The sequence below is a fragment of the Panulirus ornatus genome, chromosome 65 (genome assembly GCF_036320965.1).
Source record: "Panulirus ornatus isolate Po-2019 chromosome 65, ASM3632096v1, whole genome shotgun sequence".
NCBI lineage: Eukaryota > Metazoa > Arthropoda > Malacostraca > Decapoda > Palinuridae > Panulirus > Panulirus ornatus.
The window spans coordinates 807761-835075 of record NC_092288.1 but is presented as its reverse complement, the minus strand read 5'-3'; the positions used below and the strand labels follow the sequence as shown (position 1 = coordinate 835075).

General features: G+C 39.8%; 1 protein-coding gene across 1 annotated transcript in view; it reads left to right on the top strand.

Annotated features, from left to right (window-relative positions):
• alpha-Man-IIa (alpha-mannosidase 2) overlaps window positions 1-19503 on the top strand; it is a 148723-nt gene extending 129220 nt beyond the window's left edge. Inside the window, exons 21-23 of the mRNA XM_071657753.1 lie at window positions 3334-3441; window positions 11689-11913; window positions 19277-19503. Of these exons, the coding sequence (XP_071513854.1) occupies window positions 3334-3441; window positions 11689-11913; window positions 19277-19429 (486 nt within the window). The 3' untranslated portion in view covers window positions 19430-19503. The remainder of the gene's footprint in view (window positions 1-3333; window positions 3442-11688; window positions 11914-19276) is intronic.
• The last annotated feature ends 7812 nt before the right edge of the window (window positions 19504-27315 follow it).

The window sequence follows — 27315 nt, the reverse complement described above, 5'->3', positions numbered from 1 at the left end:
TGTTGTCTTGTCCTTGTGCTACCTCACGCACGAGCGGGGATGTGACATTTCATGTGTGGCAGGGTGGTGACGGGAATGGATGAAGGCAGCAAGTATGAATATGTACATGCTTATATATGTATATGTCTGTGTATGTAAATGTATGTATACATTGAAATGTATAGATATGTATATGTGCATGTGTAGGCGTTTACGTATATACATATATTTGTGGGTGGGTTGGGCCATTCTTTCGTCTGTTTCCTTGCGATACCTTGCTAACACGGGAGACAGCGACAAAGTATAATACGATTTATGTGTGTGTGTGTGTATGTGTGTGTGTGTGTGTGTGTGTGTGTGTGTGTGTCTGTGTGTGTGCCTATGTGTGTGTGTATTATCGCTGAGGATAGGGAAGAAAGAATACTTCCCATGTATTCCCTGTGTGTCGCAAATGGCAACTAAAAGGGGAGGGAGCTGTAAATCCTCCCCTCTAGTTTTTACTTTTCCAAAAGAAGGAGCAGAGAAGGGGGCCAAATGAGGCTTTTCCCTCTTAGGCTCAGTCCTCTGTTCTTAACGCTGCCTTGCTAGCATGAGAAATGGCGAATATGTATGAAAAAATATATATGCTTATGAGTGGATAGGCCTTTCATTGTCTGTTTCCTGGTGGTACCTCACTGATGCAAGAAACAGCAATTTTTTTTTTTTTTTTTTTTTTTTTTTTTTTGCCGCTGTCTCCCGCGTTTGCGAGGTAGCGCAAGGAAACAGACGAAAGAAATGGCCCAACCCACCCCCATACACATGTATATACATATGTCCACACACGCAAATATACATACCTACACAGCTTTCCATGGTTTACCCCAGACACTTCACATGCCCTGATTCAATCCACTGACAGCACATCAACCCCGGTATACCACATCGCTCCAATTCACTCTATTCCTTGCCCTCCTTTCACCCTCCTGCATGTTCAGGCCCCGATCACACAAAATCTTTTTCACTCCATCTTTCCACCTCCAATTTGGTCTCCCTCTTCTCCTCGTTCCCTCCACCTCCGACACATATATCCTCTTGGTCAATCTTTCCTCACTCATTCTCTCCATGTGCCCAAACCATTTCAAAACACCCTCTTCTGCTCTCTCAACCACGCTCTTTTTATTTCCACACATCTCTCTTACCCTTACGTTACTTACTCAATCAAACCACCTCACACCACACATTGTCCTCAAACATCTCATTTCCAGCACATCCATCCTCCTGCGCACAACTCTATCCATAGCCCACGCCTCGCAACCATACAACATTGTTGGAACCACTATTCCTTCAAACATACCCATTTTTGCTTTCCGAGATAATGTTCTCGACTTCCACACATTCTTCAAGGCTCCCAGAATTTTCGCCCCCTCCCCCACCCTATGATCCACTTCCGCTTCCATGGTTCCATCCGCTGCCAGATCCACTCCCAGATATCTAAAACACTTCACTTCCTCCAGTTTTTCTCCATTCAAACTCACCTCCCAATTGACTTGACCCTTAACCCCACTGTACCTAATAACCTTGCTCTTATTCACATTTACTCTTAACTTTCTTCTTTCACACACTATACCAAACTCAGTCACCAGCTTCTGCAGTTTCTCACATGAATCAGCCACCAGCGCCGTATCATCAGCGAACAACAACTGACTCACTTCCCAAGCTCTTCCATCCCCAACAGACTTCATACTTGCCCCTCTTTCCAAAACTCTTGCATTCACCTCCCTAACAGCAATTATGTATAATGAATAAATATGAATAAGAGCAAGGTTATTAGGTACAGTAGGGTTGAGGGACAAGTCAATTGGGAGGTAGGTTTGAATGGAGAAAAACTGGAGGAAGTGAAGTGTTTTAGATATCTGAAAGTGGATTTGGCAGTGGATGGAACCATGGAAGCGGAAGTGAATCATAGAGGAAGGGAGGGGGCGAAAGTTCTGGAAGCGTTGAAGAATGTGTGGAAGTTGAGAACATTATCTCGGAAAGCAAAAATGGGTATGTTTGAAGGAATAGCAATTCCAACAATGTTATATGGTTGCGAGGCGTGGGCTATAGATAGAGTTGTGCGGAGGAGGGTGGATGTGCTGGAAATGAGGTGTTTGAGGACAATATGTGGTGTGAAGTGGTTTGATCAAGTAAGTTATAACAGGGTAAGAGAGATGTGTGGCAATAAAAAGAGTGTGGTTGAGAGAGGAGAAGAGGGTGTTTTGAAATGGTTTGGTCACATGGAGAGAATGAGTGAGGAAAGATTGACCAAGAGGATATATGTGTCAGAGATGGAGGGAATGAGGAGAAGTGGGAGACCAAATTGGAGGTGGAAAGATGGAGTGAAAAAGATTTTGAGTGATTGGGGCCTGAACATGCAGGAGGGTGAAAGGCATGCAAGGAATAGAGTGAATTGGAATGATGTGGTGTACCAGGGTCGACGTGCTGTCAGTGGATTGAACCAGGGCTTGTGAAGCATCTGGGGTAAACCAAGGAAAGTTCTGTGGAGCCTGGATGTGTAAAGGGAGCTGTGGTTTTGGTGCAATATACATGACAGCTAGAGACTGAGTGTGAACGAATGTGGCCTTTGTTGTCTTTTCCTAATGCTACCTTGCACACATGTGGGGGGAGGGATTTGTTATTTCATGTGTGATGGGGTGGCGATGGGAATGAGCAGGGGCAGACAGTATGAATTATGTACATGTGTATATATGTATATGTCTGTGTGTGTATATATATGTATACGTTGAGATGTATAGGTATGTATATTTGTGTGCGTGGATGTGTATGTATATACATGTGTATGTGGGTGGGTTGGTCCATTCTTTCATCTGTTTCCTTGCACTACCTCGCTAACGCAGGATACCGCGACAAAGTAAAAAGAAAAAAATAAATATATATACATATACATACATACATATATCAGTCATTAACTGTGTACATTTTGTCAGTAGTGGTTTTGGGATCACTGTTTTCATAAAAGGGAAAAATGTTTTGTGTAAGCAAAACTTGCATAATTTCAGAGCATTAGTCATTCTGGTACATGTGGTTTAGGCTCATACTAGATATAAGAGCTAAAAGATCATTTCCATGTGGTACAAAAGTATGTTTTAGCAAAAGATCTTTTAAAAGAAAAGGCTCAAAGGCTGTTTACATTTTATGAGAGACAGTTTTAAAGACGTCAAATACAATGAACATTCCATGTACTTAAAATTTTTTGTATGGTAAGGTTTTCATATGGATCTTTTGTCCCAAGCTTAACATTTTTATTTCCAGAGATGAGTTCAGTCAAGTTTGACCATTAGCTTTATAGTATGTTGATAAAGTACCTTGCTACAGGAATCTGGCTCAAGTCATGAGGGTTTAGCAGCCTTCCCTTCATTGTTGGCTCATGCTGGAGTTCACAGCCTCCTCTACCCTCTTTACTCCCTTCTTCCGACAGCAAAGGTACGTGTGAGGGAAATTGCTACACATTCTATATCTTTAGCCACTTCTCTGGTGATTGATTGTAGGATTTGCCCTATTCTTTTTGATATCCAGCCATCTCCTAGTAAACATTCAGTAAAAGATTACTTGATATATTGTTTTTGCAATTTCCCACCAGTTTCATATGTTAGAAGGGCATGCATATCAATAGTATTTTCTAGATTCTGAATGGATTTTAGCAACTTTATTTTACATGCTTTATGTGTAAGAGAGGCTATTGAGGGAAATATTTTTTCCTTGTAATATTTCCTCTTGTTTAAGTGTAGAACACACATTGAGTATTCTGTTTTTTCACGATGAAGTTAATGACTGGAGGATGCTGCATAGCAATGACACAGTGAGGAATACTGAAGATGTAGATGATTATTTTATGATAATGGGAATAGTTTGTTAAAATAGTGTGCTAATGTGGTATGGATGTGTTTAATGGATCATGTAAAAGGATTGATAGAAAGAGCATAAATGAATATAATGATTGAGAGTACATCTGGTTTAGAAGTCCAGGAATGAAATGGAAAAAGATTGATGCAGTATACCAATATGATTCAAAAAAGCTTATTTAATGAAGTCATAGACTTTCTAGAATTGCTTTTTTTTATTTTGAGGGAGTTCTTTATGGACTTCACTGTTGTGAATAATGTGAAGTATGTATGCTGTATTTGTGTTTATTCTTATATTGCTAGAAAAGATGAGCTTTTCTTTCTGTAGGAATTATGAAATGGAGGCCAGATGGAAGAGGTCTTAAAAGAATAGCATATCACAGCAATATTGAGGAATGCACAGAAGATTACCACTTAATGGTTGACAACCATATTTTTGAGGATTAGTGCTACTTCAGCCTTTTGGCAAAATGGGAAGAGCATTAAATCAAAATAGTAGGTAGGAACAATAGACAGGAGCATTAGGTAGAAACATTAGCTGGGAGCATTAGGCAGAAGTAGTAGGTTAGAAAATTATGCAGAAAAATTAGGTAGACATATTGGATAGAAATAATTGGTAGGAACATTAGGTAGGAGCCTCTGAAAACACTGCTAGAGTTGCCCTTTGCCATTGGCCTGTTAAGGGTTAAGCACAAAAAGCAAAGAAGCAGTGCTGGAGTTCACCGGTTATGAAGACTCTTTTGCTGTGGCCACTCCCTTGAGGGAGTTCCAAAGGGAATGGACATCATAGATTTAGATAGATAGATGCTACTCCAGAAAACTCTTTTAAGTGAGTGCAGATGGTTAATAGAATGCTGGCAATGTATGAAAATTTTATGATGCATGTCATTGCAATTAGAAAAGGAAATGGAGTAAGGACTTTTGGAATGCAAAATCTCTCTAACCCTTAATGTTTAGGGGACACCCCAAGGACCTGGGTGTATCAGAAATAAAAAGAATATTTTAGTCATCAATTAATGGGAAATAGAAAGAACAGTAATATCACTTTCAGAAGTTATGATGGCCTTATTGAACTGGTGGATTTATTTCCAACTTTGGTTGACTTGGCAGGATTACCTGCACTGTCAACCTGTCCAGAAGATTCTAGAGATGTGTTGGTTTGCACAGAAGGAACCAGTTTATCTGCAGTATTAAATATGATATGGAATGACACAGTCCCTCATGTATCCAAGGATATAGAAGTAAGAAGACACTACAATCAACAGAAAGTGCTTAGGAAGTACAAATTCATCTCCCAGTTCCAAAGTGGCATGCAAGTGAAAAAGGCAGCATTTAGTCAGTACCCTCGACCAGGACCTGAACCAACCATTCAGCCAGATAGTGACCAGCCTCCAATGCGCAATACAACTGTTATGGGTTACTCAATGAGGACTAATAGTTATCGCTATACTGTCTGGTTAGAGTTCAACAATGTTACTTTTAAGCCAGACTGGAGTCAATTCATTGCTGAGGAGTTGTATGATCATGGAGTGGATCCTGAGGAGAATCATAATATTTGTAGGAAAAGAGCATACAGGTTTAAGAAGAAGCGACTGCAGAAGGAATTCATGAAAGGCTGGAGATATGCTTTCTCTGTTTAGTACAAAATATTTATATAGTGTAATAAGTAGATACATGCAAGATGAACTACAATACACTTTCCTTCATATGCAACTGTTGGAACTTAGGCATTGTTTTTATAATGGTATTTTATGAATGATGATGATTTCCCCTTTCGGGTAGTATATTTTCCCTGCTCTGCAGATATCTCAATACCTGTTGTTAGAAATGATCATATAGACAACTATCTAGATCTGGTTATAAAATTTTAAATTGTTTGGTGCCTGTAATGATCCTTCATTTGCGTGGATATGTTTGAAATAATATTTGAAATTTTTGTAACTTAAATATTGAAGTGTTGAACAGGTATTCTCATATTATTTGCATTGTAAGTGTTATAGTAGTTTTTAAAAAGATATTTTTGGATAAACAAGAATTCTGCAGGTAATGCACACATCCATTTTGTACAAGTTACTGAGAATAATGTATATGGTTTACCCCAGACGCTTCACATGCCTTGATTCCATCCACTGACAGCACGTCAACCCCGGTATACCACATCGCTCCAATTCACTCTATTCCTTGCCCTCCTTTCACCCTCCTGCATGTTCAGGCCCCGATCACACAAAATCTTTTTCACTCCATCTTTCCACCTCCAATTTGGTCTCCCTCTTCTCCTTGCTCCCTCCACCTCCGACACATATATCCTCTTGGTCAATCTTTCCTCACTCATCCTCTCCATGTGCCCAAATCACTTCAAAACACCCTCTTCTGCTCTCTCAACCACGCTCTTTTTATTTCCACACATCTCTCTTACCCTTACGTTACTCACTCGATCAAACCACCTCACACCACACATTGTCCTCAAACATCTCATTTCCAGCACATCCATCCTCCTGCGCACAACTCTATCCATAGCCCACGCCTCGCAACCATACAACATTGTTGGAACCACTATTCCTTCAAACATACCCATTTTTGCTTTCCGAGATAATGTTCTCGACTTCCACACATTCTTCAAGGCCCCCAGAATTTTCGCCCCCTCCCCCACCCTATGATCCACTTCCGCTTCCATGGTTCCATCTGCTGCCAGATCCACTCCCAGATATCTAAAACACTTCACTTCCTCCAGTTTTTCTCCATTCAAACTCACCTCCCAATTGACTTGACCCTCAACCCTACTGTACCTAATAACCTTGCTCTTATTCACATTTACTCTTAACTTTCTTCTTCCACACACTTTACCAAACTCAGTCACCAGCTTCTGCAGTTTCTCACATGAATCAGCCACCAGCGCTGTATCATCAGCGAACAACAACTGACTCACTTCCCAAGCTCTCTCATCCCCAACAGACTTCATACTTGCCCCTCTTTCCAAAACTCTTGCATTTACCTCCCTAACAACCCCATCCATAAACAAATTAAACAACCATGGAGACATCACACACCCCTGCCGCAAACCTACATTCACTGAGAACCAATCACTTTCCTCTCTTCCTACACGTACACATGCCTTACATCCTCGATAAAAACTTTTCACTGCTTCTAACAACTTTCCTCCCACACCATATATTCTTAATACCTTCCACAGAGCATCTCTATCAACTCTATCATATGCCTTCTCCAGATCCATAAATGCTACATACAAATCCATTTGCTTTTCTAAGTATTTCTCACATACATTCTTCAAAGCAAACACCTGATCCACACATCCTCTACCACTTCTGAAACCACACTGCTCTTCCTCAATCTGATGCTCTGTACATGCCTTCACCCTCTCAATCAATATATATATATATATATATATATATATTTTTTTTTTTTTTTCATACTATTTGCCATTTCCCGCGATAGCGAGGTAGCGTTAAGAACAGAGGACTGGGCCTTTGAGGCAATATCCTCACCTGGCCCTCTTCTCTGTTCCTTCTTTTGGAAAATTAAAAAAAAAAAAAAAAAAACGAGAGGGGAGGATTTCCAGCCCCCCGCTCCCTTCCCTTTTAGTCGCCTTCTACGACACGCAGGGAATACGTGGGAAGTATTCTTTCTCCCCTATCCCCAGGGATATATGTATATATATGTATTATTTTTATTTTTTTATTATACTTTGTCGCTGTCTCCCGCGTTTGCGAGGTAGCGCAAGGAAACAGACGAAAGAAATGGCCCAACCCCCCCCCCATACGCATGTATATACATACGTCCACACACACAAATATACATACCTACACAGTTTTCCATGGTTTACCCCAGACGCTTCACATGCCTTGATTCAATCCACTGACAGCACGTCAACCCCGGTATACCACATCGCTCCAATTCACTCTATTCCTTGCCCTCCTTTCACCCTCCTGCATGTTCAGGCCCCGATCACACAAAATCTTTTTCACTCCATCTTTCCACCTCCAATTTGGTCTCCCTCTTCTCCTCGTTCCCTCCACCTCCGACACATATATCCTCTTGGTCAATCTTTCCTCACTCATTCTCTCCATGTGCCCAAACCACTTCAAAACACCCTCTTCTGCTCTCTCAACCACGCTCTTTTTATTTCCACACATCTCTCTTACCCTTACGTTACTCACTCGATCAAACCACCTCACACCACACATTGTCCTCAAACATCTCATTTCCAGCACATCCATCCTCCTGCGCACAACTCTATCCATAGCCCACGCCTCGCAACCATACAACATTGTTGGAACCACTATTCCTTCAAACATACCCAATTTTGCTTTCCGAGATAATGTTCTCGACTTCCACACATTCTTCAAGGTTCCCAGAATTTTCGCCCCCTCCCCCACCCTATGATCCACTTCCGCTTCCATGGTTCCATCCGCTGCCAGATCCACTCCCAGATATCTAAAACACTTCACTTCCTCCAGTTTTTCTCCATTCAAACTCACCTCCCAATTGACTTGACCCTCAACCCTACTGTACCTAATAACCTTGCTCTTATTCACATTTACTCATAACTTTCTTCTTCCACACACTTTACCAAACTCAGTCACCAGCTTCTGCAGTTTCTCACATGAATCAGCCACCAGCGCTGTATCATCAGCGAACAACAACTGACTCACTTCCCAAGCTCTCTCATCCCCAACAGACTTCATACTTGCCCCTCTTTCCAAAACTCTTGCATTTACCTCCCTAACAACCCCATCCATAAACAAATTAAACAACCATGGAGACATCACACACCCCTGCCGCAAACCTACATATATATATATATATATATATATATATATATGTATATATCCCTGGGGATAGGGGAGAAAGAATACTTCCCACGTATTCCCTGCGTGTCGTAGAAGGCGACTAAAAGGGGAGGGAGCGGGGGGCTGGAAATCTTCCCCTCTCATTTTTTTTTTTAATTTTCCAAAACAAGGAACAGAGAAGGGGGCCAGGTGAGGATATTCCCTCCAAGGCCCAGTCCTCTGTTCTTAACGCTACCTCGCTAACGCGGGAAATGGCGAATAGTTTGAAAGAAAAGAAAGAACAGTGAAAGAAAAACAAAAATACTGATAAATTAACCATGTTTGTTGCCATACAGATGTTTAAATTTGTTGCACACCCCAAGGTCATGCCTTACTCAATCATGGTATATGGGTAACTGATACTAAGATTCTTTCTCAGTGCTAAATATATTTGTTTATGACATAAGGGATCTCAGAATACAAGTAAAGTGTACCATCCAATTTAAATGACTGCAGGAAAAGGCAGTCCTTACAAGGATTATTTCCAGTGACGAAAGGCACTTGTGAAATTATCTCTACACACTGATATATTACACCTTTTATTTAAATAAGGGCAGAAAGAGGCAGCCTGTACAAGTATGGATAAAGTCACCACAGAAAAACCCATACACATACATATATAGTACTTTAAGGTTGAAAATGGAATGAAGTTGAAAATTTCCCTTCATCTTGTTTCATGAATTACCTTTGATAGCTATGTTAAGGATTTAGTATCAGGGAGAATGCAAAGGTTGCCCAGTTTTTTTTATTCCAGAAGTTCATAAGGTCTGCAGAAACATTAGTAAGAGAACTAAAGCAGTCCTCTGTCTTGATGAGTCCTCCATATTAGCTCACGTAAAGAGCTAAGATGGAAAAAAAAAGATGCAAGCTATAATTTCAAGGGATTTTTATTTTGTGATTTGATTTTTAAAAGAAGGGTTGATTTTCATCCAAACCATACTCATTGTTGTTGATCAACAATCCTTTCCTTAAAGTCCTAAGTAGATTAAGTCCTGAAATTGCTCATCCCTCAGGAAAGATAGTAAAGTCCCTATATGGGAAGCTGAAAGCTTTGAGGACAGTTATGAAAAACCTGGGAAAATGTCAGACTGAGAAGTCTTAGGAAGACCAAAATCTTTAGAATCTTTTCATGTTTGGAGAAAAGAAACTTTGAATTTATAAGATGCCAACCTAACTATTGATTGTTACACGGTAAAGAGGAACATGAAAAGAGGCATTCAGATGAATGAAAGAACATAGACTCTTGCAGCCATAGAATCTTGAAATGGGAAAGCATTTCAGGGAACATGAAAGAGTTAACGAAAGAAAACAGGTGTATAAGATGGGTACCACAGACATTTAAATGCGATTGAATTCACCTAAACTTCCTTTCTGAGAAAATGGTTTAACTCTTGAAAGACATTTCTTGAACATTATTTTTCCCCAGGTTAAGTGCCGGCATTAAAGAGACCTGTGACCTGAGGCCCTTCCAATAACATTTTCTGAATGTTGTTTGGGTGATTTTGATTACGGAGACAGCTGACATCGAAAGCAGTGCCACTTAACAGAGTTTGGACTGTATGCCTCACTAAACAGTAAGATTAATCTCATGAAAGGCTTGGTAGATTATAAGTCCAACCCTAAAATGACTGTTGCCCATATGTGAGTCATAAAAGCCTTGTCTCAGATTTTATAATGTCTATCTGTCTGATTTAGGCATGTTCTAGATAGAAAGATAATTTTTTATTGTTGAATGTGAGAGAGTACAGTTAATGATTATAAGGTCCATTGAGGTCCATAAACTAGAAATAAACTAAATCCCAGACAAGTAAGTGTTAAGGCCTATGTCTAAAACATGATACCAGAAGTATCCATGTTTTTATGTCCCTTTAAGTTGTATTAAGACAAGTCCTGGAGTTTAAGTTGAAATAAACTAAAAGCAATCTGACAATACTTATCTGAGAGAATCTTCAATTGATATTAAGACAGGAGATATTTTGAAAGATCAGGGATCACTTATTGATTTTTGGAATATTTTTATTTTTTTTTTTTTTTTTTGCTTTGTTGCTGTCTCCCGCGCGTAAAATTCATTTTATCTGCGAAGAAAGTTTAAGCCAATTCTTAGATAAACACTGCTTGTCCCTTCGCAGGTGGTTGTATTTATGACATGACAGTAGGGTAAAGAGAATTCAGGATTATGGTTCTTCAGGTACTTTATCTGGTGGATTGTTTTGTTGGATCTTATTGCTTGTCAGAGATTCTAGGAAGGATATACTTTATTCTTTGAGCTTCAATGTATTTATTTATAAACCAGGTAATATCACTTTTATTAAGATGTCACTTTGTATTTTTAAGATTGAATGTTCTGTTTTGTGTTTTCTTACCATTTTTTTCCACCATTGGTGGCTCTACGTATGGAGAAACAACCACATCAAGGTCAGGCCATAATTAGAATAGAGAGGATTATGAAAGGTAATGAGTTAGAAGAGACAAGGGAAAGTATTTCCGTATTTTGGAGAAATGGAAAAACTTGCCTTTTGAAATGTTTTAGGTCATAGTTATTGGGAAAGACATGAGAGGGTAGAGAGCTCCAAAGCTTCAATGTGTAGGGAAAGAAACAGTTATCAAAATGGTCCACCGTTGAGTTGCCAATGGTCTTACAGAAATTATGTGACACGGCAGCTTGCTGAGTATTGCTTGGTCTGGCTTGTGATGGGGGCATACAAGGAGCCAGCTCTCAGAAGCAAAAACCAAAGTAATACCTGTAGAGGGAAAGTGAACCAGTATTACATTACTATGAGATTTTTTCAAATATAAATGAGTGTCCTGTGTTGAATAGTAACCAAAGTGTTGTGAGATTTTTGCATCACCTTCCCTATTGTAGTAATGTGGAACTGATTTATGTTAATTTTTAGATATGTAGATCAAACGGTGAGCTACATACGATATGACCTTTGAATTTTTTATATTATGTATGTATGTATAAATTTTTTTCTCTCAAGACTGGTCCAATGCAGTCTTCATGGGATGTTGGTGGGACATTACCTTGTGATGTGCATATGGTGAACTTACGGACAATGGTGGATCCACCACGTGCTACAGTCGGACACAATTCCCATTTGACTCCACATCCACCTGGGTCCATATCATCACTCACACTCCACCGCCTTGGATTTGACTGTGGTTTCAAGTCACCTGGGTTATCATGTTCAACCAATGGAGGAAAGGTCAGATAGTCAGAGATGGCTCTTTGAATATTGTTTAGTTGACTGGGGAGGTTATGTGTGAATACCCAGATTCAAAAAGATGTGTAAGATACAGATCCATAAATGTTTCAGCCTTTTGTATATATGAGCATATGTATGATATAAACCTATATCTGTATTGTGTATTACTTATTTTTTCCATGCACAAGATCATATATCCAGTATGATCTTGTCATATTTTAGTCAATTCCTCTGTCAAGATACTCTTTGCTTGTGCACTCATATCCTTATCTAGCCCTTGTCTTTGCCATTGACTTGTCTTTCTGATGTGCCTTACTAATATGTAGTTTTACTTATTCTTCCATATTTATAATCTCTTTCCCTGGGGATAGGGGAGAAAGAATACTTCCCACGTATTCCCTGCATGTCGTAGAAGGCGACTAAAAGGGAAGGGAGCGGGGGGCTGGAAGTCCTCCCCTCTCGTTTTTTTTTTTTTTTCTTTTAATTTTCCAAAAGAAGGAACAGAGAAGGGGGCCAGGTGAGGATATTCCCTCAAAGGCCCAGTCCTCTGTTCTTAACGCTACCTCGCTAATGCGGGATGTGGCGAATAGTTTGAAAGAAAGAAAAAGAAATTTATAATCTCATAGTCTCCATACCACCTGTTTACTTCATACCTGTATTTATCATCGCTTCTTATATAACATTTTATCTGATATGCTGGTTCCTCTTTATATCCACTTTTTTACTTCCATGTCAGATCTGGAAATCTGACTCTGCTGTTCGCTTTCAACTAGCCATTTGATCACTTGAAACATTTTTTATTGCAACATCGATAGTTATCAGTGTGGTTTATGGTTCTCATTTTCCCCTTTTATTACATATTTATTTAATAAATCATATATTTTTACGTTAGTTGAGACAGCTTGGGCAAATGAACATCCAATGAATGCTATCTCTTTCATCATTGCTATATATTTATTTATTTATTTATTTTGCTTTGTCGCTGTCTCCTGCATTAGCGACGTAGCACAAGGAAACATATATATATATATATATATATATATATATATATATATATATATATATATATATATATATATATATTTTTTTTTTATATATATATATATATATATATATATATATATATATATATATATATATATATATATATATATATATATGTGTGTGAATACCCAGATAGGGGATAGGGGATAGGGAGAAAAAATACTTCCCACGTATTCCCTGTGTGTCGTAGAAGGCAACTAAAAGGGGAGGGAGCGGGGGGCTGGAAATCCTCCCCACTCAATTTTTTTTTTTTTTTTTTCCCAAAAGAAGGAACAGAGAAGGGGGCCAGGTGAAGATATTCCCTCAATGGCCCAGTCCTCTGTTCTTAACGCTACCTCGCTAACGCGGGAAATGGCGAATAGTTTGAAAAAAAAAAAAAAATATATATATATATATATATATATATATATATATATATATATATATATATATTCTTTCTTTTTCTTTTAAACTATTCGCCATTTCCCGCATTAGCGAGGTAGCGTTAAGAACAGAGGACTGGGCCTTTTTTGGAATATCCTCACCTGGCCCCCTCTGTTCCTTCTTTTGGAAAATTTGAAAAAAAAAACGAGAGGGGAGGATTTCCAGCCCCCCGCTCCCTCCCCTTTTAGTCGCCTTCTACGACACGCAGGGAATACGTGGGAAGTATTCTTAATCCCCTATCCCCAGGGATATATATATATATATATATATATATATATATATATATATATATATATATATATATATTTTTTTTTTATACTATTCGCCATTTCCCGCGATAGCGAGGTAGCGTTAAGAAGAGAGGACTGGGCCTTTGAGGGAATACCCTCACCTGGCCCCCTTCTCTGTTCCTTCTTTTGGAAAATTAAAATAAAAAAAAAGAGGGGAGGATTTCCAGCCCCCCGCTCCCTTCCCTTTTAGTCGCCTTCTACGACACGCAGGGAATACGTGGGAAGTATTCTTTCTCCCCTATCCCCAGGGATAATATATATATATATATATATATATATATATATATATTTTTATATATTTTTTTTTCTTTGCTTTGTCGCTGTCTCCCGCGTTTGCGAGGTAGCGCCAGGAAACAGATGAAAGAAATGGCCCAACCCACCCCCATACACATGTATATACATGCGTCCACACATGCAAATATACATACCTACACAGCTTTCCATGGTTTACCCCAGACGCTTCACATGCCCTGATTCAATCCACTGACAGCACGTCGACCCCGGTATACCACATCATTCCAATTCACTCTGTTCCTTACACGCCTTTCACCCTCCTGCATGTTCAGGCCCCGATCACTCAAAATCCTTTTCACTCCATCTTTCCACCTCCAATTTGGTCTCCCACTTCTCCTCGTTCCCTCCACCTCTGACACATATATCCTCTTGGTCAATCTTTCCTCACTCATTCTCTCCATGTGACCAAACTATTTCAAAACACCCTCTTCTGCTCTCTCAACCACACTCTTTTTATTACCAAACATCTCTCTTACCCTATTTTTACTTACTCGATCAAACCACGTCACGCCACATATTGTCCTCAAACATCTCATTTCCAGCACATCCACCCTCCTGTGCACAACTCTATCTATAGCCCACGCCTCGCAACCATACAACATTGTTGGAACCACTATTCCTTCAAACATACCCATTTTTGCTTTCCGAGATAATGTTCTCGACTTCCACACATTCTTCAAGGCTCCCAGAATTTTCGCCCCCTCCCCCACCCTATGATTCACTTCCGCTTCCATGGTTCCATCCGCTGCCAAATCCACTCCCAGATATCTAAAACACTTTACTTCCTCCACTTTTTCTCCTTTCAAACTTACCTCTCAATTAACTTGACCCTCAACCCTACTGTACCTAATAACCTTGCTCTTATTCACATTTACTCTTAACTTTCTTCTTTCACACACTTTACCAAACTCAGTCACCAGCTTCTGCAGTTTCTCACATGAATCAGCCACCAGCGCTGTATCATCAGCAAACAACAACTGACTCACTTCCCACGCTCTCTCATCCACAACAGACTGCATACTTGCCCCTCTTTCCAAAACTCTTGCATTCACCTCCCTAACAACCCCATCCATAAAGAAATTAAACAACCATGGAGACATCACACACCCCTGCTGCAAACCTACATTCACTGAGAACCAATCACTTTCCTCTCTTCCTACACGTACACATGCCTTACATCCTCGATAAAAACTTTTCACTGCTTCTAACAACTTGCCTCCCACACCATATATTCTTAATACTGTCCACAGAGCATCTCTATCAACTCTATCATATGCCATCTCCAGATCCATAAATGCTACATACAAATCCATTTGCTTTTCTAAGTATTTCTCACATACATTCTTCAAAGCAAACACCTGATCCACACATCCTTTACCACTTCTGAAACCATACTGCTTTTACCCAATCTGATGCTTTGTACATGCCTTCACCCTCTCAGTCAGTACCCTCCCATATAATTTCCCAGGAATACTCAGCAAACTTATACCTTTGTAATTTGAACACTCACCTTTATCCCCTTTGCCTTCTTACATTGGCAGTATGCTTGCATTCCGCCAATCCTCAGGTACTTCACCACAAACCATACATACGTAGAATATCCTCACCAACCAGTCAAAAACAGTCACCCCCTTTTTTGATAAATTTCGCTGCAATACCATCCAAACCCACCACCTTGCCGACTTTCATCTTCTGCAAATATTTCACTACCTCTTCTCTGTTTACCAAACCATTCTCCCTGACCCCTCTCACTTTGCAGACCACCTCGACCAAAACACCCAATATGTGCCACTCTGTCATCAAACACATTCAACAAACCTTCAAAATCCTCACTCCTTCTCACTTCACCACTACTTGTTATTACCTCCCCATTAGTCCCCTTCACCAATGTTCCCATTTGTTCTCATGTCTTAACCACTGTATTTACCTCCCTCCAAAACATCTTTTTATTCTCCCTAAAATTTAACCATACTCTCTCACCCCAAATCTCATTTGCTCTCTTTTTCACCTCTTGAACCTTTCTTTTGACCTCCTGCCTCTTTTTTTATATATTTTCTTTTATATTTATTATACCCAATTGCCGCCTCCCACATCAGCGAGGTATTACCAGGAAACAGACAAAGAAAGGCCCATCCTCTCATATACACACAACCGTAACATGCACATACATATACATATCAACATATGCACATATACATACATATACACAGACATATATTTTTATACACATGTACATATTCATACTTGCTTGCCTTCATCCATTCCCAGTGCCACCCTACCCCACAGGAAACAGCATCACCACCTCCTGCATCAGCAAGGTAGCACCAGGAAAATAGACAAAAAAGGCCATATTTATTGACACTCAGTCTCAAGCTGTCATGTGTTATGCACTGAAACCACAGCTCCCTATCTAAATCCAGGCCTCACAAACCTTTCCATGGTTTACCCCAGATGTTTCACATGCCCTGGCTCAATCTTTTGACAGCATGTCGACCCCGGTATACCACATCGTTCCAATTTACTCTATTCCTTGAGTGCCTCTCACCCTTCTGCATGTTCAGGCTCCAATTGCTCAAAATCTTTTTCACTCTGTCCTTCCAACTCATGTGGTCTCCCACTCCTTGCTCCCTCAACCTCTGACAGACATATCCTCTTCGTCAATTTTTCTTCACTCATTCTCTCCATATGTCCAAGCCATTTCAGCATACCTTCTGCTATCTCAACCACACTCTTTTTTTTGCCATACATCTCTCATACCCTTTCATTGCTTGATCAAACCACCTTGCACCACATATTGTCCACAAGCATTTCATTTCAGATACGTCCCCCTTCCTTTGCACAGCCTTATCTATAGCCCATGCCTTCCATCAATATAATATTGGAGGGACTGTTATTTCTTCAGACATATCCATTTTTGACTTCCTATATAATGTTCTCTCTTTCCACACATTCTTCATTGCTCCTAGAACCTTCACCTCCACCCCAACCCTATGACTCACTTCTGCTTCCATAGCTATATTTGCTGCCATGTCCACTCCCAGTTATCTTAAATACTTCAGTTCATCCAATACTTCTCCATTCAAACTCAAATGCCCACTAACCTTCCTTATCCCTGCTAAACCTAATAACCTTGCTTTTATTGACATTCACTTTCAACTTTGTTTTTTTCACACACTTACAGATTTAGTCACCATCTTCTGCAGTTTCTCACGCAGATCTTCCACAGAACTGTATCACTGGCAAACAACAAACACCTGATCCACACATCCTCTACCACTTCTGGAGCCACACTACTCCTCCCCAGTCTGATGCTCTGTACATGCCTTCACCCTTTCAATCACTACCTTCCCACTGAACTTACCATGTATCCTCAGCAAATGTATACCTTTGTTGTTTGAACACACACCTTTACCCCCCTTGACTTTATACAGTGGCACTATATTTTCATTTGACAATCCCCAGGCACCTAGCCACGATCCATACAAACATTAAAAGTCTGTACCAACCAGTCAACAACACAGTCACCCATGTTTTTAAAAAATTCAAATGCAGTACCATCCACCCTAATCTCGTTGCCACATTTCATCTTACACAAGACTTTCACCACATCTCTCTTCACCAGCCACTCTCCATAACTCTCTTACTTCACTTACAACCTCAGCCCTAACACCCTACACCTGCCACTCTCAAACACATTTAACAAAGTACTCACTCCATCCCCTCCTCACTTCATCACTACCTATTACCACTTCTCTTTTTGCCCCCTTCACTAATGTTCCCATTTGTTTTCTTGTTTTTCGCACATTATCTACCTCCTTCCAAAACATCATAATCCCTATTAAGTTTGCTGATACTCACTCACCCCAACTCTCATTTGCCCTCTTTTTTAACGCCTGCACTTTCCTCTTAACTTCCTGCCGCTTTCTTGTATTCATCCCGTCATTTGTGCTTCATCCTTGTAAATACCACCCAAATACCTTTTTTATCTCTTTCACTTGCAACTTTAACTCTTCATACCACCTCTCATTACCCTTTCAAATTTGCCCACTTCCCACCATTTGCATACTGCATGAATCTCTTGCACATGCCAGCACTGCTTCCATGAATACCTTCCTCTCTTCACCCACTCCCCTTGTTTCATTTACTCTCACCTTTTATCATTCTGCAATCAATCCTGGTATCTCTTCACACAAGCCTCTTTCCCAAGCTCACTTACTCTCACCACTCTCTTCTCACCAATATTGTTCCCTTTTTTTCTGAAAACCTATACAAAGCTTCCCTCACCTCCACAAGATTGTGATTAAACATGCAATCAGCTGCCCCTCTCTGCACATCTACATCCAAAAGTCAATCTTTTACATGCCTGTCAATGAACATCTGATCCTGTAATGCCCAATGACCATCTTTCCTACTCACATATGTATACATGTGCAGGTTCTTCTTTTTAAACTGGCTATTCACAATCACCAGTCCTTTTTCAGTACACAACTCCAGAAACTGTTCACTGTCTCCATTCATAAAGCTGAATACCCCATGCCCCCAATTATACCCTCCCCTCAACTGCCACGTTACTCACCTTAGTATTCAAATCACATATCACTAATACCCGGTCTCCTACATCAAAACTGCTAACACAATCACTCAGCTGCTCCCAAAACACTTGCCTATCATAGTCTTTCTTTGTATGGCTATGTCCATAAATGCCAGTAATCACCCATTTTCTGCCATCCACTCTCAGTTTAACCCAAATTGGTCTAGAATTTATGTCCTTACACTCTCACAGACTTCCCAAATTCCTGTTTCAGGAGTTGTACTATTCCTTCTTCCTTGGCTCTTGTCCTCTCTTCAGTCCCCGACTTTACCCATAAGACATTTCCAAACCATTCTTCCTCTTTACGTTTGAGCTTTGTTTCACTCAGAGCCAGAACATTCAGATTTCTTTCCTCAAACATACTACTTATCTGTCATCCGTTCTCATCTTGGTTACATCCACAGATATTTAGACACCTTAGCCCCAAGTCTTTGAGGAGGCTGAACACTCCTTGTTTGGCTCCTTGTTCTGTTCCATGGTTTAGAAACTGAAATACAATGCAGGGAACATGTAGGTAGAATTCTTTCTCCCCCACCTAAGAGATCTATATTGCCCAATTCTCAAACAGGTCATAGGTGTGTATCTTAGTTGTTCAGAATAAGTTCAAGTCCAAAAAGAAGCCTTCCATAGTTTAAAACTGGTTTTCTTTGACAAATATTTGAAAGAGATAGTTTTCTCTTATATGAAATACTTATGGTTTTCCTTCTCCACATGTTTGCAGGTACGGTTGTCTGAGCTTTTTCCTAACATGTTCAGTGAGCAGGTGCATCAAATGTCACTCTCCATGCTCTATGAAGGGGTGGACATGACCAAGTCATACACACTGTCATTGCAACCCATGGAACTATACACATTCAGACTAATCCGTAGTTAGCCACATTAGTTATGTTCTGAGTTGTGGTGTGTTGTGTGTTGTTGTGAATCTAGTAAAATGATTTATGAAATAGTTTGTTGATGTTTTATTATATTTTTATATGCTGTATATTGCTTGTGACCAGTTATGTAAAACTTTACCCTGTACTGATATTGTAAGCCAGCAGATGCTTCTGCATAATCTTATCCATAATAAGTATGGGTAATAAAGGATGATAGGTGTGATTTTGGAAGAATATGTTTAGAATAGTTAATATAACTGTATGATTCCAGTGTTATGGAGGACAGTTAGACCACTTTATATGTTTTAAGCTGATGCTATGACTGGGGAGCAGACTCTAAAATTATAAAAGCTTTGAGAAATTACTGATTATATCCTGTTGAATTTTGATGGAATTTTTTTCCATTCTTTTATTTTTTGATAATGTCATATGTAAGATTTTGCATTATATATCTGGGTTTTATTGTCACGCTGTTTTCAGAGACAGTGGTAGAAAAGAAGATTGATAAGTCCTCAATCTGTGGAAAAGGAAGTGTGTGTATGCTCTGTCTACTGATCTAAAAAATGCTTTTTGAATAATATAGTAGGTCTGAAACTAATTGAAAATGAAGGGATAGGTTGCAGATCTATTTTATGTAAATGTCTAATATCCCAAAGATATCTGGGCATAAATGTACAGTTATATCTTAAAAGTGAAGTAGATGAACTCATTTTTTTCCCGGTTTCCAGCAGTCTTACCTGATGAACATGCTAAAAACAATTTTTAACATCAAAGATAAATAACCTTTGCAAACACTGTGCTAGACTTACCCTCTACTAGTGGCCTGTTAAGGGTTGAGACACTACAGGCGGAGAAGCGGCAATGGAGTTCACTAGTTATGGAGACTATTGCTGCGGCCACCCCCTTGAGGGAGTTCCAGAAGGAAACAGGCATCAAAGATATAGATAGAAGATTATTTATTTACTTATTTATTTTGCTTTGTCGCTGTCTCCCGCGTTAGCGAGGTAGCGCAAGGAAACAGAAGAAAGAATGGCCCAACCCACCCACATACACATGTATGTACATATACGTCCACACACGCAAATATACATACCTATACATCTCAACGTATACATATATATACACACACAGACATATACATATATACACATGTACATAATTCATACTGGCTGCCTTTATTCATTCCCATCGCCACCTCGCCACACATGAAATAACAACCCCCTCCCCCCCTCATGTGTGCGAGGTAGCGCTAGGATAAGACTACAAAGGCCCCGTTCGTTCACACTCAGTCTCTAGCTGTCATGTAAAAATGCACCGAAACCACAGCTCCCTTTCCACATCCAGGCTCCACAGAACTTTCCATGGTTTACCCCAAACGCTTCACATGCCCTGGTTCTATCCATTGACAGCATGTCGACCCCGGTATACCACATCGTTCCAATTCACTCTATTCCTTGCACGCCTTTCACCCTCCTGCATGTTCAGGCCCTGATCACTCAAAATCTTTTTCACTCCATCTTTCCACCTCCTATTTGGTCTCCCACTTCTCCTCCTTCCCTCCACCTCTGACCATATATCCTCTTGGTCAATCTTTCCTCACTCATTCTCTCCATGTGACCAAACCATTTCAAAACACCCTCTTCTGCTCTCTCAACAACACTCTTTTTATTACCACACATCTCCCTTACCCTGTTATTACTTACTCAATCAAACCACCGCACACCACATATTGTCCCCAAACATCTCATTTCCAGCACATCCACCCTCCTGTGCACAACTCTATCCATAGCCCACGCCTCGCAACCATACAACATTGTTGGAACCACTCTTCCTTCAAACATACCCATTTTTGCTTTCCGAGATAATGTTCTCGACTTCCACACATTCTTCAAGGCTCCCAGAATTTTCTCCCCCTCCCCCACCCTATGATTCACTTCCGCTTCCATGGTTCCATCTGCTGCCAAATCCACTCCCAGATATCTAAAACACTTCACTTCCTCCAGTTTTTCTCCATTCGACTTCCTACCCACTTGACTTGACCCTCAACCCTACTGTACCTAATAACCTTGCTCTTATTCACATTTACTCTCAACTTTCTTCTTCCACACACTTTACCAAACTCAGTCACCAGCTTCTGCAGTTTCTCACATGAATCAGCCACCAGCGTTGTATCATCAGCGAACAACGACTGACTCACTTCCCAAGCTCTCTCATCCACAACAGACTGCATACTCGCCCCTCTTTCCAAAACTCTTGCATTCACCTCCCTAACAACCCCATCCATAAAGAAAATAAACAACTATGGAGACATCACACACCCCTGCCGCAAACCTACATTCACTGAGAACCAATCACTTTCCTCTCTTCCTACACGTACACATGCCTTATATCCTCGATAAAAACTTTTCACTGCTTCTAACAACTTGCCTCCCACACCATATATTCTTAATACCTTCCACAGAGCATCTCTATCATATGCCTTCTCTAGATCCATAAATGCTACATACAAATCCATTTACTTTTCTAAGTATTTCTCACATACATTCCTCAAAGCAAACACCTGATCCACACATCCTCTACCTCTTCTGAAACCACACTGCTCTTCCCCAGTCTGATGCTCTGTACATGCCTTCACCCTCTCAATCAATACCCTCCCATATAATTTCCCAGGAATACTCAACAAACTTATACCTCTGTAATTTGAGCACTCACCTTTGTCCCCTTTGCCTTTGTACAAAGGCACTATGCAAGCATTCCGCCAATCCTCAGGCACCTCACCATGAATCATACATACATTAAATAACCTTACCAACCAGTCAACAATACAGTCACCCCCTTTGTTTATAAATTCCACTGCAATACCATCCAAACCCGCTGCCTTGCCGGCTTTCATCTTCTGCAAAGCTTTTACTACCTCTTCTCTGTTTACCAAATCATTTTCCCTAACCCTCTCACTTTGCACACCACCTCGACCAAAACCCTTTATATCTGCCACTCTATCATCAAACACATTCAACAAACCTTCAAAATACTCACTCCACCTCCTTCTCACATCACCACTACTTGTTATCACCTCCCCATTAGCCCCCTTTGAAGTTCCCATTTGTTCCCATGTCTTACGCACTTTATTTACCTCCTTCCAAAACATCTTTTTATTCTCCCTAAAATTTAATGATACGCTCTCACCCCAACTCTCATTTGCTCTCTTTTTCACCTCTTGTACCTTTCTCTCGATCTCCTGCCTCTTTCTTTTATACATTCCCACTCATTTGCATTATTTCCCTCCAAAAATCGTCCAAATGCCTCTCTCTTCTCTTTCACTAATAATCTTACTTCTTCATCCCACCACTCACTACCCTTTCTAATCTGCCCACCTCCCACGCTTCTCATGCCACAAGCATCTTTTGCGCAAGCCATCACTGCTTCCCTAAATGCATCCTATTCCTCCCCCACTCCCCTTACCTCCTTTGTTCTCACCTTTTTCCATTCTGTACTCAGTCTCTCCTGGTACTTCCTCACACAAGTCTCCTTCCCAAGCTCACTTATTCTCACCACTCTCTTCACCCCAACATTCTCTCTTCTTTTCTGATAACCTCTACAAATCTTCACTTTCGCCTCCACAAGATAATGATCAGACATCCCTCTGGTTGCACCTCTCAGATAGAAGATATATAAGATGAATAACATCAAGAGAGAAACTACTATCATGTACCTAGTGCTATGTAAAAAAGAATGAAAGTATATTGCTTATGTTCATTCATTTATTTGTTTATTTCAGACTGTAAAGCTTGATAGTGCTGAAATTAAGTTTATTACAAGTAAGATTTACGGAGAGGTTTTCAGAATCTGAAAAAGGATTTATGGGACCTGTGTTACATCTGTACAAAGATCTCCTACAGAAGCACTACCATTAATGTGTGAAATACATTTTTGTTGTTTATCAAGACCATCCAAAGTACAAAGGTGCAAACAGCACCACAAGAAGAAATCTTTCTAGGCTTATGGAACTAACATTGGCTACCTCCATTCTTTTTTAGCTTTATCCACAGGGATACAGAAGCCACAAGTTGATATTAACCCTAAAGTGGTGGAAAGTTGTGAAAATCAAGGCTAAAGTCAAAAGGCATGTTGACAGAAGATTTTTGAAGTCATGGAATGGATGAGTTCCCTTCCAGTGAGTGAAAAATATATTTTTCCACATATGGGAACTACAAAAAATCAAATAATGGTTAGAAAAGGAAGAAACTTTGAAAATCACCAGTTGCTGAAGATAAAAGGAAGAGACTTATAGATAAAATAGGCTAAAGTTTTAACAACAGAATATCAATATTCTTTATGGTTGCCCATCAAGAAAATGCTTTCATTTCTAGAACAAAATTGAGTGCATTTCTTCAAAATAATTTATGTAAAATTAGTTCATTCAGTGTAAGAGCCATATTTACCTTATATTACAGTATAAACCTATTTCTGTTAAATCTTTTCTGTTTTAGCCATTTTTTATGGTAATGTGACTTTATATTTGTTACACATTCAGCGAGTTAACTAGAATTAACATTTGAGTTCTAACCATTTTTTTTTCAATACTGTGTCTGCTTGCCTTGTTCTGTTGTAGTAGTACAGTATCAGGAACAGATGACTGACTTTTCCTTCAGGGAAAAATCCTCACCATGCTCTTGTTCTCATTTATATAAAGTAAAGATACAAAAAGGGAGGCAAATCCTCTGCTCCCACCTCTCTTAGTTGCCTTCTACATTACACAGAAAAACATTATTAGTGTTCTTTCTTCCTTTTCTCAAAGGATGTTTTCCCTGATGAGTATTTATTTATTTATTATACTTAACCGCCATCTCCTATGTTAGCGAGGTAGCGTAAGGAAACAGATGAGGAATGGCCCAGCCTACCCACATACATATGTATATACGTAAACACCCACACACGCACATATACATACATATACATTACACTGTTTACACATAAACATACACAGATATATACATATATACACATGTACATATTCATACTTGCTGCCTTCACCCATTCCCGTCGCCACCCCGCCACACATGAAAGAGCATGATAGGGTTGTGCGGAGGAGGGTGGATGTGTTGGAAATGAAATGTTTGAGGATAATATGTGGTGTGACATGGTTTAATCGAGTAAGTAATGTGTGGTAATAAAAAGAGTGTGGTTGAGAGAGCAGAAGAGGGTGTGTTGAAATGGTGGGAGACCAAATTGGAGGTGGAAGGATGGAGTGAAAAAGATTTTGGGCAGTCGGGGCCTGAATGTACAGGAGGGTGAAAGGTATGCAAGGAATAGAGTGAATTGTACTAGGACATATGAAGCGTCTGGGGTAAACCATGGAAAGTTTTGTGGGGTCTGGATGTGGAAAGGGAGCTGTGGTTTGGGTACATTACACATGACAGCTATAGATTGAGTGTGAACGAATGTGGCCTTTTTTTGTCTTTTCCTGGCGCTACCTCGCTGGAGGGGAGGGGGAAGCTATTTCATGTGTGGCGGGGTGGCAACAGGAATGGATTAAGGCAGCAAGTATGAATATGTACATGTGTACTTATGTATGTGTCTGTGTATGTATACATATATATACATATGTATACATTGAAATGTATATGTGCGTGTGTGGGCGTTTATGCATATACACGTGTATGTGGGTGGGTTGGGCCATTCCTCGTTTGTTTCCTTGCGCTACCTCACTAATGTGGGAGATGGTGATTAAGTATAATAAAATGAATATACAATATGTGCATGTATGTTTGTGTGTATAAGAGTGGATGGGTCTTTCTTCATCCATTTCCTGGCACTACCTCGCTAATGCGGGAAACGACAATCAAATATAGTAGAAAATAAATGTATATGTATATGCACATCATTCTTCGTCTGTTTCCTGGTGCTACCTCGCTAATGCAGGAAATGGCGATCAAGTATAATGAAATAATTAACAATTATATCTCCATATTCCTTGCATGTTGTAGAAGAGAATTAAAGGGAATGGGAGCATGGGGCTGGAAATCCCCTTCTTGTATTTCAGTTTCTAGAAGATAGAACAGAAGCAGTAGGCAAGCAGAGAGTGCTCATCCTCCTCAAAGGCTCTGACTGGGGTGTCTTAAATGTGTGTGGATATAACCTAGATGAGAAGAGATATAGGTACTATGAGGAAAGAAACCTTGATATTCTAGCTTTGAGCGAAATAGAGCTTAAGGGTAAAGGACAAGAATGGTTTGAAAATGTCCCAGGAGTAAAAACAGGAGTTGGTGAGAGGGCAAGAGCTAAGAAAGGGGTAACACTACTGCTGAATTAAGAGTTATGGGATTGTGTGATGGTGTAAGAAAATGAGCTCTAGACTGATGTGGATAAAAGTGAAAATGGACTGTGAGAGATAGGAGATTGTTAGAGCTTATGCACCTGGTCATGAGGAAAAAGATCATGAGCGACAAGTGTTTTGGGAGTAGCCGAGTGTGTGTCTGCAGTTTTGATGCAAGAGACTGGATATTAGTGTTAGGTGATTTGAATTAGAAAGTTAGTAATATGGCAGTTGAGGGTATAAATGTTGGGCATTGTAACAATTTTCATGTTTATTACACCACAGCTCATTTTTTATAAGCAAGAAGGTACTTTGTTGACACCTACATGAATGTAAGCAACCTTTTCTGTGAGAATATACAGAGCAAAGTGATACTGGTCTCTCTCTCCCCAGAAAGTTTAGCCTCTGTAAGATTTACAAACTCGTAAAAATTCATGGTGGCAATGGTGAAAACATGAATGCCTGAAGGAAAATACATGACAAGCTCCTGTTCCAGTGACTGAGACAACATAAGGTGGAATTTTACTAATGTGATGCAAATGGCAGCTTCACAACTGTCTATCTTAGGAAAATAAGCCTAACAGGTGACACTGAACAATTTTAGAAAACCTTTAATAAAATTTATAACCTCTAGGTTCTGGCAGCAGGTTTTAAGAAGAAACCTTGTCAGAATATTGCACTACTCTTAAGTGGAGGTGAATCACTTGACAGGTATAATTCATTTGAGTTCCCAGCACCAGTAGATAGTTAACCAGCCTAACCCAAATAGTGCTACAAAATGTGCTTGCCAAATTTGATGCACATTTTGCACCAGAGAAGAATGTACTGTATCACAGGTTTATATTTCAAAAGTTTGTGCAACAAACTTTATCACCAGATTCAAGATTCTATGAAAGGAATGTGAATAAGATTATAAAGAAAATGAGAGATCAATTAGTTCACAGATGCTCAAATGGCTGTCTTCACGAGTAATTCTTTAAAGAAAATGACCTCAGTTTTGATGGAGCTATCAAAGTATATGTGGCACACCATTTATCAAAGAAACAGGTGGCAGTATTTCATGGTGAAGGACTGGAAGCTGTCAACAAGGTGACTGAAAAAACCATTGAAGAAGACATGAAATGAAAATATCCAACATGAGGACCACACCTGGACACACTCCCATGAGGGAAGGTGAATTCTGTAGCAACAAGCATATTGGAAGAAAGAAGAATGACTAGCATTTGGTAGGACCTGTAGCAAGTGCAAGAAGAAGAATCACTTCCCAAGAAAATGCAGATCAAGCTCTGACGAGTTCTAGGAGAAGTATGGTCAGTGGTATTCAAGAGGATGCAGACGCAGACAACAACCATAATGTCCAGTATGTTATAAAGCTTTCAACATGATGCAGTGTCAAAAGCATCATACCATCCATGGAGGTAGGTGGTAAGAAGGTGAGTTTCAAGTTGGTTGCAGAATTGGCATAAATGTTATTCCTCAACATAGAGTGCCTGATAAGCAGTTAAAGCCCTGTGATACTGTTGTACATATGGAATTCTATTAATATAAGCCCTTATTGAAAGTGTAGAA